Here is a 16,136-nt window from a genome sequence, read left to right as displayed (position 1 = left end):
TCTGTATCCATTCCTGTTAGGATTCTGTCTAAGCTCCACCCCACAGTTTCCTGGCAATAGTGGGGTATGCTCCTCCCCACAGTTACCTGGCAACAGCGAGGTAGGCCTGGTCAACAATAAGAGGGGTTGCTTGCCCTCTTTTATTTCTCTCTTACTCTCTTACTTTTACCTCTATTCTCTTGCCTCTTGCCCTCTTGCTCCCCCTCTCTCCCCATTCCCTTCCCCCCCTCTCCAGATGGTCATGGCCGGCCTCTACTTCTCTACTCCCCCACCTCTCTTTCTCTGCCTTTCTCTGCCTCTACTACCCTCTTAACTCCTCTCCCCATGCCCTGAATAAACTCTTTTCTATACTATACCCTATACCATAGTGTGGCTGGTCCCTCAGGGGGAAGGGATGCCTTGGCATGGGCCTGCTGAGGCACCCCTCCCCCATACTTCACCATACCCCCATAAAACATATATTAATACATATTTATCTTTTTATCATCACAACAATTCCTCTGTTGAAATACATCTGGGTTCTTTCCATCTTCTGGCTATTATAAATATGGCTGCTATTAACATAGTGGAGTATGTGTCCCTATTACATGTTGGAGCATCTTCTAGGTATATGCCCAGCAGTCGTATAGCTAGGTCCTTAGGTAGCACTATGTCCAATTTTCTGAGGAACCACCAAACTGATTTCCAGAGTGGTTGTACCAGCTTGCAATTCTACCAACAGTGGAGGAGTGTTCCTCTTTCTCCACATCCTTGTCAGCGTCTGCTATTACCTGAGTTTTTAATCTTAGCCATTCTTGACAGGTGTGAGGTGGAATCTCAGGGTTGTTTTGATTTAAATCTCCCTGATGACTAAGGATATTGAACATTTCTTTTGTTTTGTTTTTTGAGACAGCGTTTCTCTGTGGAGCCCTGGCGATCTTGAAACTCACTCTGTAGACCAGGCTGGCCTTGAACTCAGAGATCCGCCTGTCTCTGCCTCCCAAGTGCTGGGATTAAAGGCGTGTTCTACCACTACCCGGCTATTGAACATTTCTTTAGGTGCTTCTCAGCCATTCCTCAGTTGAGAATTCTTTGTTTAGCTCTGTACCCCATTTCTAATAGGGTTGTTTGATTCTCTGGAGTATAACTTCTTGAACTCAAGTTGTACTACAGAGCAATAGTGACAAAAACTGCGTTATTGGTACAGAAACAGGCAGGTAGATCAATGGAGTAGAATTGAAGACCCAGAAATGAACCCACATACATATGGTCACTTGATCTTTGACAAGGGAGCTAAAACCATCCAGTGGAAAAAAGACAGCATTTTCAACAAATGGTGCTGGCACAACTGGTGGTTAGCATGTAGAAGAATCCACTGGCATTTAAAGATACTAGTTTTTCATGTCATTACAAAAACTGAAAACCCATTTACTTCTAGAAATACGGTCTTCTGCCAGCTTCCACAACACCCACTTTGTTTTCTTCCTAACATTCCAAGTCTCTCCGGCACATTTTAAATGCAGTGTTTGGATTTTAGTGGTTTCAGGATTGGAATTTTTATCTTGTTTCAGTTTGCTTGGTTGGTTTTTCTTTTTATCTCTCCTGCATTAAGGGCTGATCTAGGGTTTTTCATACTGGGAAAGCAACTTACCAGGGAGCTCCATCCTTTACTTTATTTTGACACAATGTCTCAATAAATTACTCAGGGTGACCTCAAGGTTTCAATATTCCCACATCAGTCTCTTAAGTGGCTATCCATGCCTAGCCTCATCTCACATGTTGCTAATGCTTCATCAATCGGCACTATATGCTAGCTTTCTGCCTATTTTTTACTGAGATATAAATTACATCATATATAACCAATACATTTGAAGTTAATAATCCACTGGATTTGGGTAAGTTTAAAGATTGATGCAACCATTTGCAAAGTCCAATCTTTAAAAGACTTTTTAAAAAGTTTATGTGTATGTGTGCATGCATGTGCATGTAGATGCCCATGGAAGCCAGAAGAGGGCATTGGATGCTTTGGAGCTAGACTTACAGGTAGTTCTGATCTGCGCCCGCCCCCGCCCCCGTGCCCACCCCAATGGGGTTGCTGGGGATTGAAGTCTTGTCCTCTGCAAATGCAGCAAGTGCTCTTAACTACAGAGCCATCTCCAGCCCAGCAAATCCAATTTGAGAACAATTCTATTACATTGAAAAGGATCCATATTTTGCCTCATGTGTATTTGCATTCTCCTGAAATCTCCATTTGTATTCTTAACTACCTACTGGGATGTTTTGTTTATCTAAAAACAGGCACTACAGACTGAGTTTCCAAAGCTGAGCTCATCTACTTCCATTAGAGCTAAATCATCCCTAATGGTCCTAAAATGTAATGAATGAAGTAGCACATGACTCACTGTCCAGAAACACTGGCATCCCCTGTCCCGAACTCTCTTTTTTTCTTGTCTGTATATCCGATGAATCATCACATTCCATATATGGCGCTTACTAAGTATAACTCCAACCCATTTCTTTCTCTGTCCTTTCTAATTATTGCCTCACTACATCTAACAAAAACATCTTTGTTAAACTAAACTACCCATCCAAGAAATGTGTATTGAGGACAACATGTGCCAAACCGAGTACAACATTCCCTAACTAGCCTACTCCAGTTTTTTATCTTCATGATACATTATTCCCCCCACCCAAGACTGGGGTTAAATTCATGGTCTTATGCATGCTAAGTAAGTACTCCATCACTGAGCTATATCCCTAGCTCTCCTGCAGAATTCTTAATCCAATAGTCACACAGAAAAATTTACCTCCACTTCTGCCCCCCCCCCACACACACACATTAATTCCACTCTTAAAATACTTTCATGCTAAATATCAGTTGGCTTCTCTCTGACCTTAGGGTAAATTCCAAACTTCTTAACATGATTACAATCCTTTGTGACCAGGTCTCTCCATGCCTCTGTAGTCTCATCTTTTACTGCAAGTCTCTTGAGCAAATTTCTTATCTTCACTAAATTTTCTCAAATGAAAACGAAGGATAATAAAAGTGTCTGTCTCAGAGGTATTTGAGAGGATTAAATGAAATAATACATGTAAAATACTTAACACACTACCTGGTGCATATTAAATATTAGTAAGTGTTAGCTACTGGTGATGGCAATAAGAATGTTAGCCTTTCTCAATCCCACTCTCTCATGGACTCCTATTTTTAGTGCTTGCTGTTGCTTTGTATTGTAAGCTCTGCTAACTAGACTATAAAGTCCTTAAAGACAAGTGTCACGACTTTCACTCCTGCTACAGTCCCCAATAGTGCTGAGTACAATGCTAAACACACAATAGAGCTTAATGAATGCTTTTTGACAAAAGTCCACAGAGAATAAAAGTGGTTGAAGTTTTAGTGACTCACTGGAAGGACAGTTTATTATTTTTTTTTTAGTACAAAATATGGAGTGGTGGTTCAATTTTGTAATCTCAGCAATCCTAAAGCCAGAGGGATTGCTGTGAGATTGAGGACAGCCTGGACTACACTGTGAGCTAAGACTAACCTGGGTTAAGTATTGTGATCCTGTATTTTAAAAAAAACATAAAATTATCAACACACCTACCCCCACTCAGAAACTGATCTGTTTTTACCTTCTAGCCTAATGTGTCACCAGGTTAGCACAGAACTTGGCAATGCTCACTGTTAAGCCAGTGGACTCTTTTCAAATGCTTTACTGCCAATATCCTGTTTTTGACAGAAATGGAGTGTGAAAGCGTGAAGGTGCTTAATTCTATTCTCTGGCAAACAGACACTGTGCAGTTTGTCTACTCATCTGTAATATCAGATTTTGCTTCTTAAATCAGCATCCAATCTAGGCTATCAAAAACAACACAAATTCCATTCCATTACAAAGCCAATCGACTCCTCCTAAATTGGTTTGGAGCACTTGGCTGGTGACCAGGCAGCAATCAGAAACCCAGAAGAGCCCCCAGCAGGCTTAAAGACTCAGGTCCCTTCAGATGCTAGAACATCTCCCTTCCCCCACACAAGGAACTTGGCAAGAACTGTGTAGCATGTTTAGTACAAAGCAAAAGAATGCCTTGTTTTGTTTCCCCTTCCTTTCCATATTTCTTCTCTCTAGCTACCATTGTTCTTCTTCCCTATCTGGTCCTGTCACTTCACGTCCTAAGAATGTCCCTGGCCTAATGCTTTCCTACTAAGACATCTTTGGGCATTCAGATGTCTGCTGCCCCATTCCAATGCATGCTTACTTGTACACAAACTGTATTCAAAGAGCAAAGGGTGGAAACGTGTGGTTCTATGTACCATGGACTCCAATTGGTATAATGGCTCTTTGAGGAAAAGTCTTATAGGCTTAAAACTATTCCAAAACCATTTGGGGCCTTTGATTTTAGTGAGGAGAAGGTGAACAGGGCTTGGTATGTGACAGAGAATGAGGAGTTGGAGGGGGCAAGTCAGCTCTGTACATAAGAGACAATACTTTAAACTAGAATAAACAAAGGCCATGTTTCCCAGTGTTGTTCTAGTTTTTCCCCTCATATAAAGAAAACGCTAAGGAATTGACCACCATGGGAAAAGCAAGCCCAAATAATGTTCAACTGTCACATGGGCTGAGATATAGAATCAGCCTTCTGTGCTGAAGAACAAGTAGCTAACATGCCCAGTCAATGGTCATGAACTTGGCAATTATCACTCCATTGAAGAACAAGAATTCACCACCACCACCCATTTTCATTCTCTCTCTCTCTCTCTCTCTCTCTCTCTCTCCACACACCCACACACACACACACACACACACACACACACACACACACACGCACACATGCACACATGTATTCACTCTTGCAGAGAAAATCTAAATGCTTTCACTTTGGTGGTGTGTTTATATTTAGAGCCTGTTTTCAACGTTATAATATTACATATACTTGAGGCAACACCACTTTACTGCCAATTCTTTGAAGCTGTTTAGGAAATTTGTGTCTCAAAGGCACTCCTTTGTGCTGTCGTCATGCCCAGCCTTTAGCAGAAGGACACTGCCAGGCAATTTCAAAAAGCCAGCCTAGATCCCAGAGTAAACTGACAGACTATAGGTAAGATAGTGCTAATGCCTAGAGCTGACTACTTTATTTTTATGTACTTTCATGGTCCCCAAATAATCTAAGCAATAAGAGTATGATCCTGAGGCCTCCTTTATTCTCCTTCTCCTTCCTTCCCCAAGACAGGCTCTTAGGATATGGCACATATCCTGGGCTGCCAAGGATAGGCCAAAGGCAAGAATATATGTCTATGAGGCTTAGATTAAGGAATGCCAAGTCCCCAAACATACCATCTGCTCTTCTAGAGATTTAGAGATTCAGCGGAGGGAAAAGTAGGCTCTCCAGAGCTGTCTCCTTTTATGAATCAGAGGCCAGTGAACAGATAGGCATTCTGAGCTGCACCATGCAGTGCAAAGAACTGAAGGTTTGGAGCCAGAGATTTAGAACTGCATCTCAGCTTACTGTGTGACCTTGAGTAAGGCACCTCATTTCTCTGACCACTGGGTTCATTGCTTGAAAATGGGGATGTCACCTATTCTATCACAAGGTTGTCACAAATCCTGAGGATGGGAACAAGAATGCCTCTAGCACAATATCAAGAATAAATTATTCAAATATGATTCCCTTCTCAATCCTGGCTAAGCATACCATGCAGCTGGACTTCTCTTGAAAGACAGATTTTTTTAAAAGGATGTCTCGACAGCTGTGTGTGCATGGTAGTTGTCATAGTGGTTGTTTTAGCTTTAAGCCAAAGTAACTTTTCCCCTTTAGGTTGAGATGATATAAGGGAAACTGAAGATGAAAGTTAGAGGTATTCAAGGGTACAAGGAAGGTTGAACAGGTCCTTAGCTTGATTGCTAGTATTTTAATTATAAATGGAGAATTCGGGCAAAGTGTGAAGACTTAAGCAGGAAAGACCAAAATTATGCAAATATTCTAGTCATTTAGTGAACTCTGGAATTTTTACAGTACTGGGAAATAGAGGAGGAAGGTAAGTGTGATGGTTTGTATAAGCTTGGTTCAGGGAGTGGCACTATCAGGAGGTGTGGCCTTGTTGGACTAGGTGTGTTCCTGTGGGCATGGGCTTTAAGATCTTGTCCTAGTTGCCTGGAAGACAGTCTTCTCCTGGTTGCCTATGTAACAAGCAAGATACAGAACTCTCATCTCCTCTAACACCATGCCTGCCTGACTCTGCCATGTTCCATTCTTGATGATAATGGGCTGAACCTGTGAACCTGTAAGCCAGCCCCAATTAAATGTCCTTATAAGAGTTGCCTTGGTCATGGTGTCTCTTCACAGCCATAAAACTCTAAGACAGTGAACAAATAGGGAACAGGACTACAATATGAGATTTGTGATATCACAGGACTGTACTAAAGCAGAATGAAAATGTATGCCTCTGTGTACTATTTTGACTAAGAAGACATGACCGTACTTGAAATCTTACCTGCCCTACAGATATGGGAGTTGGGGAATAGTATTAATCTAAATCCATTTTATTCTTAAAGCTCATCATGTGTCTGTGCCCTCAAAATATTCCCAATGCAACACTTAACATGTTCAAAAACGTTATTTTACTCCAAATACATCAAGGATTGTCACAAAATAGTTTTGAAGAAGGATTAAATGCATTAGGTGCCTGAAAAGTTATAAAGTGTTTTCTTTTGTAGTATAAAAATAGGTTGTACCCACACTTCAGACTGCACAATAGATCTAGCTTCTCCATCTATATTAAATGTCAATTGCTATATACTTAATAATAGACTGACTAGGTCAGTATGCACCTATTTTCCATTGTTCGTGGAAACACTTTTCTCCACCTATAATTCCACAGTGGTTTCAAAATGGGTATTTTATTCTCACAATGTATTGGTAGCCCCAAGTCCTTCCTGGGATCTATCAAGTGTGCTTTTCTTACTCTTCCATCTCTTATAAAAATGTTCACTGAATATTTTTGTCTAACAAACACTAAATCCTAAATAACTGCCTGTCCTTTGAAACTACTCAAGCTGAAAGCATTTGTCCATCTCTAAAACTTTTCTTTTGCCTTTCCTTGGAGGCAGGAATCTAGAGGAATTTGGGCATGGTAAAGAGACAAGTTTACTCAATAGCCAATGGAAAGAATGCCTTAGCTATTCTTGTAGAATGGAAGTGACCTTTTGCCTACTAAATAAAAACTACTTAACTTAAGAGCTGAAAAGTGCCAGCTCACTGATCATAAAACATTAGTTTGTTGTGTTTATAGAAGTTGCATGCATTTTTAGTAAAAAGAGCCATGGGACTGAGATATCCAAGTTTTCGGTGTTACAATTTCATTACCACCATGTCTCCCCACGGGAGGCTCCAGTATATATTTGCTGAGCTTGAAATTGATTGAAAGCCTTATTAGGATGACTGGCCTTGGCCTACCCCTCATATACAGTAATAAATGTCTGCAAGTCCTAAGGTCAAGGAGTGAAATCTCTGGCGATAAATGTGGTACCCTAAGGAGACTGTTAACAATTGCTCCTACCTACTTTTCTCCCTATATTCATTCTCTCTCTCTTCCTTCCTCCCTTCCTCCTTCCTCCCTCCCTCCCTCCTTTCCCCCTCCCTCCCTTCTTCCCTCTCCTTTCAACTATCACTTATGGAGTTTTGACCTTATACGAGGCACACAGTCATGGGTGCTTTACCCAAATTATCCTACCTTTCAAGGTTCCGGTAGAAACTGTGTAGCTGATGAAACTGGGGTTCAGAGAACCTGTCTGTCCTAATGCTGTGCTGCTAGTGCAACTGCAATCCAAAGCTACCATAACACCCTGCAATCCAGGACCTACAGAGCATGTCTCGGAGAAGCGAGTTGTAACACTCAAAGCTTTGGAGCTGGTCCTGTATGGGAAGGGTCGCTGGATGGTAAGTCGGGAAGGGGAGGTTGAGCTTGCATGATTGGAGGCAGTAGATCTGATTCCTATTGTTAGGCAGTATTAATTCCTATTGTTATTAACCCAGAAAAAGAACAATAAACAGCTAGGAGATTGCATATGTATATGTGTCCAACTGCTCTGTATGTCAAAGGATAATAACTAACAGGCTATCTCTCTCATAATCAAGCTTCTTCCAGCTTGCATCTTCCTACAGCTTGCTTTCTCCTGGACCTCTCTCAATCTATCTTCCATCCTCTTCTTTGCACATTCCCAAAACATCTGCCTCTCCTGCACATTCTCTGTGGCTTCAAGTGCTACTGAGATAGTGGTAACTTCCAGTGTTTTCTCTTTCCAAGACCTCTCTCCTGACATCCAGACGCAGCCAGCCAGCTGCTTACCAGGCATTTCCTATCTGACTTTCTTATCCAAGCACAACAAAGCACCAATGCCTTTAAAAAGAACTCCTTCTGTATTTCCTCATCTAGTTGAAAGGAATAGATGTGTTCATGCAGTCACCCAAGGAAGAACTAATTTGGGGATTATCCTAGTACTCCCTTACACAGTCATCCATGGCAGAGCCAAGTAATATTAACTCTGCCTCCTACAAAAGGTTTGATTTTATCCCTTCCTCCCTAACCTTACAGTCACTGCCTCTGGAAGACCCTTCATCTTTCCCTATATCAAAAAAGATCTGTAGATTTAAGGAGGTATGGTGATAGACTTTCCCTGTATCAATAACAATGGAAGTAGTCACTTGTGACCTTTAACTCCTGCTCCAATTACCACCCCACAGTCTTGGCTATTTAAAAAAAAAAGTTTATTGGATATTTTCTTTATTTACATTTTGAATGTTATCCCTTTTCCTAGTTTCCCCTCCAGAAAACCCCTGTCCCATCCCCCTCCTCCTGCTTGTATGGGGATGTTCCCCCACATACCCACCCACTCCCACCTCCCTGCCCTCTCATTCCCCTACACTTGGGCATCCAGCCTTCACAGGACCAAGGGCCTCTCCTCTCATTGATGCCTGACCAAGGCCATCCTCTGCTACATATGCAGCTGGAGCCATGGGTCCCCTCCATGTGTACTCTTTGGTTGGTGGTTTTCTAAGCACAGATTTTATCCCACTAGTCATCTGCTTAAAATCATTTTACAGATCCTTAGACTACTAAGAATAAAGTCTAAACTTTATCTGCCCATGATGTACACAAAGCCCTTCATTTTCTAGGCTCAAGCTATTTCTTCAAACTTTCCTCTTGCAATGGTTCTCCAATCATAGATTTGGTAGAATCAGATTTCTGCTAGTCCCCTGAATAGCTTTATGCTAATCACCTCTTTATATCCCTGCATTCAGCCCCTTCAATCACTTGGCAAAGTTTATTCATTTTCAAGATAACTTCACTTTTATTTCCACTCTGCATCCTTTTCTTAGCCCTTCAGGCACATCTGGATGTTTCTTCCTCCATGCCAGCCTGTCATCTTGCATTTGTCTTCATTACAACAAGGATTCCTTCACATTCAATTTGCCACTTTGTCTGACAGGTTCTCGGCCAATCTGCATGTGCCTTGGAGGCAGGAACCATTTTCTACTTATTGTTATACACCCAGAAGCATGGGTACCATTTTCCCCTGCAAGCTGACATTTGCACCTTCATTAATATCACTGCTGCCTGCCTCTCCAGAGGGTTATTTTTTCCTCCTTCAGCATTTAGCTAAAATGCATTTTCTCATTTAAAAAAATCCCCTGATTGGATGTACTTTGCTGTAATTACTCATTCATTTTTATTATATCCTCCATGTGTGTGTTCAAATGGCTTAGATTCTACTCTTCCTTCTAGTTCAACTACTTCATGTATTTAAGGATTACTGCTGAAATCATGATAGCACTACTTTTTTAAAAAATTAATTTCCTTTAAAATATCTATGTTCTTTCCACTCAAAGAAATGTTCAGACTCCAGTCAAACACATCTTTGCCTAACCAAGCACCCAAGCAATAGAAGCAGAGATGAAAAACAGAAAGCCACCTCAACTTTGAAGACCAAAGAGACAAAGATTTCAAAAAAAAAAAATTGCAATGAAGAACTGGTAGAGACATGGAGCTTAAATTCCTCAATGCAAGGGAAGTGCTCCCCCCACCATCACCACTCTGTCCTAGTGCCCTCTCTCCAGCTCCTTTGTTCTCCTTTGTCCCTTGTCCTGACACTGCAGTGCTGCCCAGTCCCAAGAAAGGCTTGAGAAGAGCCAGATGATATCAACTTGTTCCCAGAGCTTCTAGGGTGGATTAGGGCTTGTATTGTATCAGTTGAGAGAGGAATAAAAGAAAGTGGCTCACCAAATGTTCAGCAAAGTGTTTGTTTAAGTTGCTCAGGGACTAAAACCTCAGAACAAACGTGAGAGGGGATATACTGCCTTTGCTTGTACTCTCTACACTGCTCGCTGCTTTATATTCTTCTCTTCTTACTAGAGGCTGTACTTTCTCTGGCCAGCCTGTAAGTCCCTGGAGATCATCAGCCAAGTGTTTCTTTTGTATTCTCTAAACCTTTCAGCACACCACATACGTCTTGTATGCTCAAGAAACACCACTGACGCACGGATTGGTACGTAGTTAACTATTTTCTTCTCTGGCAAGTTTTCAGGAATGCCAAAAGGAAGTAACCATCTGTTGGTATACATTTTCCCTTAGCTATGCGTTATACAGACACTTCCTTTGGAAAAATAAACAAAGGATGCTTGATGAGCCAGAACAAAGAACTAAATATAGAGTTCAAGTGGCCAGAGTATCAAGGTCAAAGCATGCCCTTCCTTAACCAGATTAAAGGAGAGCTATGGATCTGCACAGCCCCATGAAATAGTTTTCAACTATCTCTTTTGAGAATTATGAAAGTTGAGCCAAAGGTATAAGCTGCAATTCAGCTAATAAATCTGTGGTGATCTTGATCTGTTTCTGTAATAATAGGAAGACTCAAACCTTGTTTACTCTCTGAGGAGAATAGGGAAGCGAAAGAAAAAGTAGAATGGGGAGGCAGTATTTATGGACTCTTTATGAAATGTCAATTTGTGACAAAAACACTCTCCAACAATAAGGAAGGGGAACAGGTTTGGCAGGAATAAAACCTCATCCTGTTCTTGCCAGAGTGTTGTAGCTGGCATCCTCCACCAGCGCCCAATGTGAAACGCTTAAATTACACTGTGAATATAGTCATTCTCTGCAGACAAATCTGGATAAGATAAAATTGGGGGGGGGGAGTCCAGACACCATTCAGTGTCTGGATCTCATAATTAGCATTATCCTGCTATTTATTTCAGTGTATAAAGTACTTAGGAGTATTCTTGAAATCTCAAGTCCCTCCTTTAACTGCATTACTAATCCTGGGGCTTGCCCTGGAGCCTTTTGGACATACAGGCTCTGTGTTGAATGGTTATAATAGCTAGTGTGGATGCACCCTGTTATTAAAGGGGAAGGTAGGGGCATATCTCTAAGCTTGCAGAAGGAATGATGACATAAAGAACAGCCATGGACTGCCATAAGCCATCCTGTCCAGGACGGAATCTTAGGAATTCTTTAGGAATCTCAAACAATTCTTTAGGAATCCCTAATCACACTCACCTGCAAACCCTTTCCCCCAACTCCTACCAGATTCGCTGTCAGCTCCTTACCACTCCTCTCAACTTCATTCAGGACAAAATCCTAAACTAACCAAACAGTGCAGTAACTCCTAAAATACACATCATGTTCAACACTATTATACTGCCCCACTGTTCTTTGTTGCTTCTCAGTGTATTTATCTCATTATCTATAGCTCCTGAACAGGTGTGACCACATCAGAGTAGGTTTTGTTCAGTGTGTAGGTAGTATGCCTAAGCTATTTTCCTGTACCGTACCTAACATCCATAGAAAGTTAGTAACAAAAGCTGATCTTTTGTGTAACCAGATCAGACACTGGCTTATATAATGGGATTTAACAATCATCTCTAAGGGTGCTACTTAAATAGCTACTTTGCTGGATCACCATGGGATTCCCTCTTACTCTACTACACATGGTAGTGCTAGCACCACATCCTTAAGGCACAGGTTAACTTCTGAATGCTAACTTTACGAAGCTACTTTAACTATCACTTCTTGGGCTATGTTGTTGCTTGTTGCTATGATGTATAGCACTTGCCTAGCGTGTGTTCTGGTACCCACAGAAAGAAGACTCACCTCCTATCCAATGGACAGAGTGCATTCTCCCCTACTAACACAATGATGGATTGTTTTAGGAGGCCTGTTGCTACCATATCAAAAGAGCAGAGCAAATAATAAAAAGAACTAGTTTCACAGGCAAAGCTCAGGAAATACTGTAGAAGGGGGGATGACAGAGCCAGAGAGGTCAAGGGCATCACCAGGAAACCCACAGAATCAAGTAACCTGGGCTCATAGGAGCTCACAGAGACTGAACTGTCAATCAGGGAGCCTGCATGGGACTGACCTAGGCCCTCTGCATATATATTATAGTTGTGTATCTTGGCATTACTGTGGGACTCCTAGCAGTGGGAGCAAGGGGTGTCTCTGACTCTTGTGCCTGCTTTAGGGACCCTTTTCCTCCTATTATATTGTCCAGCCTTAATAGGAGGGGAGGTGCCTAGTCTGACTGCAACTTGATATGCATGGTTGGTTGATATCCTTGGGAGGCCTGCTCTTTTCTAAATGGAAACAGAGGAGGAGTAGATGGAGGGGAGAGGATAGGAGGGGTGCTGGAAAGAGAGGAGGAGGAAACTGTGGTCTGGATGTAATATATGAGGGAAGCATCAATAAATAAATAAATAAGAACTGGTTTCTAGCATGACTTGCGAACAGATGGAAGAGTGCTATGCTTAGGTGAAGCTAGCCAGGATAATAAATTCCCAGCAGTCAGAAAAGGCGATTTTTGAGAGATTCTAACATGAAAGAGCAATGAGATAAAGTGTAACTTTGCTCTTTTGACTATTACTTTCTCTACCCTTAATAAGTCTTTTGATTAGAATGAATACAATGATCATTTTATTTTTAACCTCACTTTATTCACTGTTATCTATTACTCCACTGCCAATCATGCAAATTCTAAGCTGAGCGTCCCCTTATCCAATCTTCTGCTCACAATATTCGCTTGTCCCTTTCGCAGAGCAGATTTCTTACACTATAATCTAACAGCATAATCAAAAGCTTTGATAAAATGTAATGCAGAGGGATTCTGAATGGTTGAAACTACTCAGAAATCATAACTTTCTACTTTGTTTCTCCCTTCTTGGAAAGAATGAAGCACCACAGAAAAAGAACAAAATAAAGAAACCATTGACAGATCCATGACCTGTGAAATCTGGAAAGATGGTGAAAAACACGGCGGCATTTCAATTTACATTTTAGAAGGGAGGATACTGACACAGAGGTCCTAACCAACTTACACTCATGTACCCAGTTAGTTTATATAAGAGGCAAGTAGGAAATCCATTTTTCCACTAACACTCCAATGATCCTTCTTGTCATTCTTTCTGCTTCTCCCTACACCCACACCATCCTATTTTCCAGTTTCACATATGAGCTTCACCTGTATCTCACGTACTCTATACAGAAAGATGCCCAGTGGGGATTATACAGCTAGAGATGTTCATCATTTAAGTATGTTCACTATATAAGAAGAAACCCAAGATTATAAGAAGACCAAACAATTGGGGGATGTGGATTTAGTTATTCATAATGACTCATTGCCTTAGGAGATATTCTTCAGTCTTAAACAGGAACCTCGAACTTGGATTGTGATAAAATTATTTCATCATTTAAGACAAAAAAAAAAAAACAAAACTAGATCTCTTGCAATTATCTGCCACACAAATGTGAATTATAAGACTCTATATAAAATTAGAAAAAATGGCCCAATCACTGCCCATGAGAAATCCTATATTTTACTGGTCTATATTTAGAACAAAACACCCATGGAAGGAGTTACAAAGACAAAGTTTAGAGCAGAGACCAAAGGAACGACCATCCAGAGACTGTCCCACCTGAGGATCCATCCCATAAACAACCACCAAACCCAGACACTATTTAGATTTTAAGTATTATTAGCAGCCTATTACTAGCAGTATTAATAGCCAGAAGCTGGAAAGAACCCAGATGTCCCTCAACAGAGGAATGGATACAGAAAATGTGGTACATTTACACAATGGAGTACTACACAGCTATTAAAAACAATGAATTTATGAAATTCTTACACAAATGGGTAGATCTGGAGGATACCATCCTAAGTGAGGTACCCCAATCACAAAAGAACACACATGATATGCACTCACTGATTAATGGATATTAGCCCAGAAGCTCATAATCCTTCTTAGAAGAAGGAACAAAACACCCATGGAAGGAGTTACAAAGACAAAGTTTAGAGCAGAGACCAAAGGAACGACCATCCAGAGACTGCCCCACCTGAGGATCCATCCCATAAACAACCACCAAACCCAGACACTATGGCAGATGCCAACAAGAGCTTGCTGACAGGAGCCTGATAGAGCTGTGTCCTGAGAGGCTCTGCCAGTGCCTGGCAAATACAGAAGTGGATGCTCACAGTCATCCATTGCACGGAGCACAGGGTTCCCCAATGAAGGAACTAGAGAAAGTACCCAAGGAGCTGAAGGGGTTTGTAGTCCCATAGGAAGAACAACAATATGAACTAGCCAGTACCCCCAAGAGCTCCTTGGGACTAAACCGCCAATCAAAGAAAACACATGGAGGGACTCATGGCTCTAGCAGCATATGTAGCAGAAGATGGCCTAGTCGGTCATCAATGGGAGGAGAGGCCCTAGGTCCTATGAAGGTTCTATGCCCCAGTATAGGGTAATGTCTGGGCCAGGAAGCAGGAGCGGGTGGGTTGTTGAGCAGGGGGAGGGGATAGGGGATTTTCAGAGGGGAAACTAGGAAAAGGGATAACATGTGAAATGTAAATAAATACAGTCTCTAATTTAAAAAAAAAAACAGTTAAAAAGAAAGAAGAGAAAATAACACCTTTCTATTACTCTTTCCTGCAAAGAAGCACTGAACTGTCCTTCTAAGCTGTTTTAATATTCAATGTCGGTAATATTTTGAAACCTTAGGCTTACTTACACAGCAGTTCATAATTCACAGACAACTTAATCATAGAAATTATTTGTTGATAATAAAAAAGGCTAAGTAGACGAAATTGAAAATAAGTGACAAGATGATGAGTAAGGATATAGCATGGACCAGGGGGCTATGGGATGAAGGGAGGAGAAGCTAGGCAGTGGGGAAAGAGTGATGAGAGGGAAGAATGGCTATTGAGTGCATATCACCCTACCCTAAGGATTCATGATTTCCAATCTGTCAAGTAATGACTTTGTAAGTGATAATATACAGTTTGATGAAGGATCACTTCCTGGTTGGCTCTCATACCATCTACTTATGAAAAGATGAGAGCTCCTCTTCATCTGTTGTACCCCACAAACTATAAATTTGTCAAATCTGAAAGATCACCCATCTATGACCTTTCTTGGAACAAAATTACTAAAAGCATGAGAGATCATCTACACCACAGTTTCAGTCCTTCACCCCAATATGGCTGAGCTACAATCTGGCAAAACTGAAGTTCCTCCACAGATCTCCCAGGTCAGATCCAATGAAAGAATTGCAAATGTTACTGGTACATACCTCAACTTGCTGGCAGATCTGTATTAGTTTGGCCATTTGATTTTCTAGTTCACTGTTGCGCTTAACCAGGTTGGTGAGGTTCATCTCGAGAGTTTGCTGCCATCACGGAGGGTATGAAGCCAGCAGGAAAAAGGAGAAAGGGAGAAAAAGAACAATGAACTTGACAACCAATATAATATGGAAGTTAATCAGCAAAAGACTAGCCTCTCTCTCTCTTTCTACGGGAGGAGGCATGAAGATGAGACGGATCCTCATATAGCCCACTTATATCTTCCTGCCTCAGCCCACAAAGTCCTAGAATTGTAAGTATGTGCCCCTCCATGGATACAGAACTGAAGGCCTCACACATGCAACGCAAGTGCCTAAAAATGGTCTTCTGGACCCATAGGGAGTGGCACTATTAGGAGGTGTGGCCTTGTTGAAGGAGGTTTGTCACTAGGGGCTAGTATTTGAGTTCTCAGTGTGACAGTCTCCTGCTGTCTGCCAATCCAGATGTGGAACTCTCAATTACCTTTTCAGCACTATATCTGCCTGTGTGCCACAC

General features: G+C 41.4%; 1 protein-coding gene across 4 annotated transcripts in view; it reads right to left on the bottom strand.

Annotated features, from left to right (window-relative positions):
• Mid2 (midline 2) overlaps positions 1-16,136 on the bottom strand; it is a 103,412-nt gene that overhangs the window by 58,961 nt on the left and 28,315 nt on the right. For all 4 annotated transcript variants that reach the window (XM_006528524.4, NM_011845.3, NM_001358367.1 and 1 more), the window contains exon 3: positions 15,593-15,688. In XM_006528524.4, coding sequence (XP_006528587.1) covers positions 15,593-15,688 — 96 coding nt within the window. The remainder of the gene's footprint in view (positions 1-15,592; positions 15,689-16,136) is intronic.

Source organism: Mus musculus, chromosome X (assembly GCF_000001635.26).
Source record: "Mus musculus strain C57BL/6J chromosome X, GRCm38.p6 C57BL/6J".
NCBI classification, from domain to species: domain Eukaryota; kingdom Metazoa; phylum Chordata; class Mammalia; order Rodentia; family Muridae; genus Mus; species Mus musculus.
This window is presented reverse-complemented; position numbering and strand designations above follow the sequence as displayed.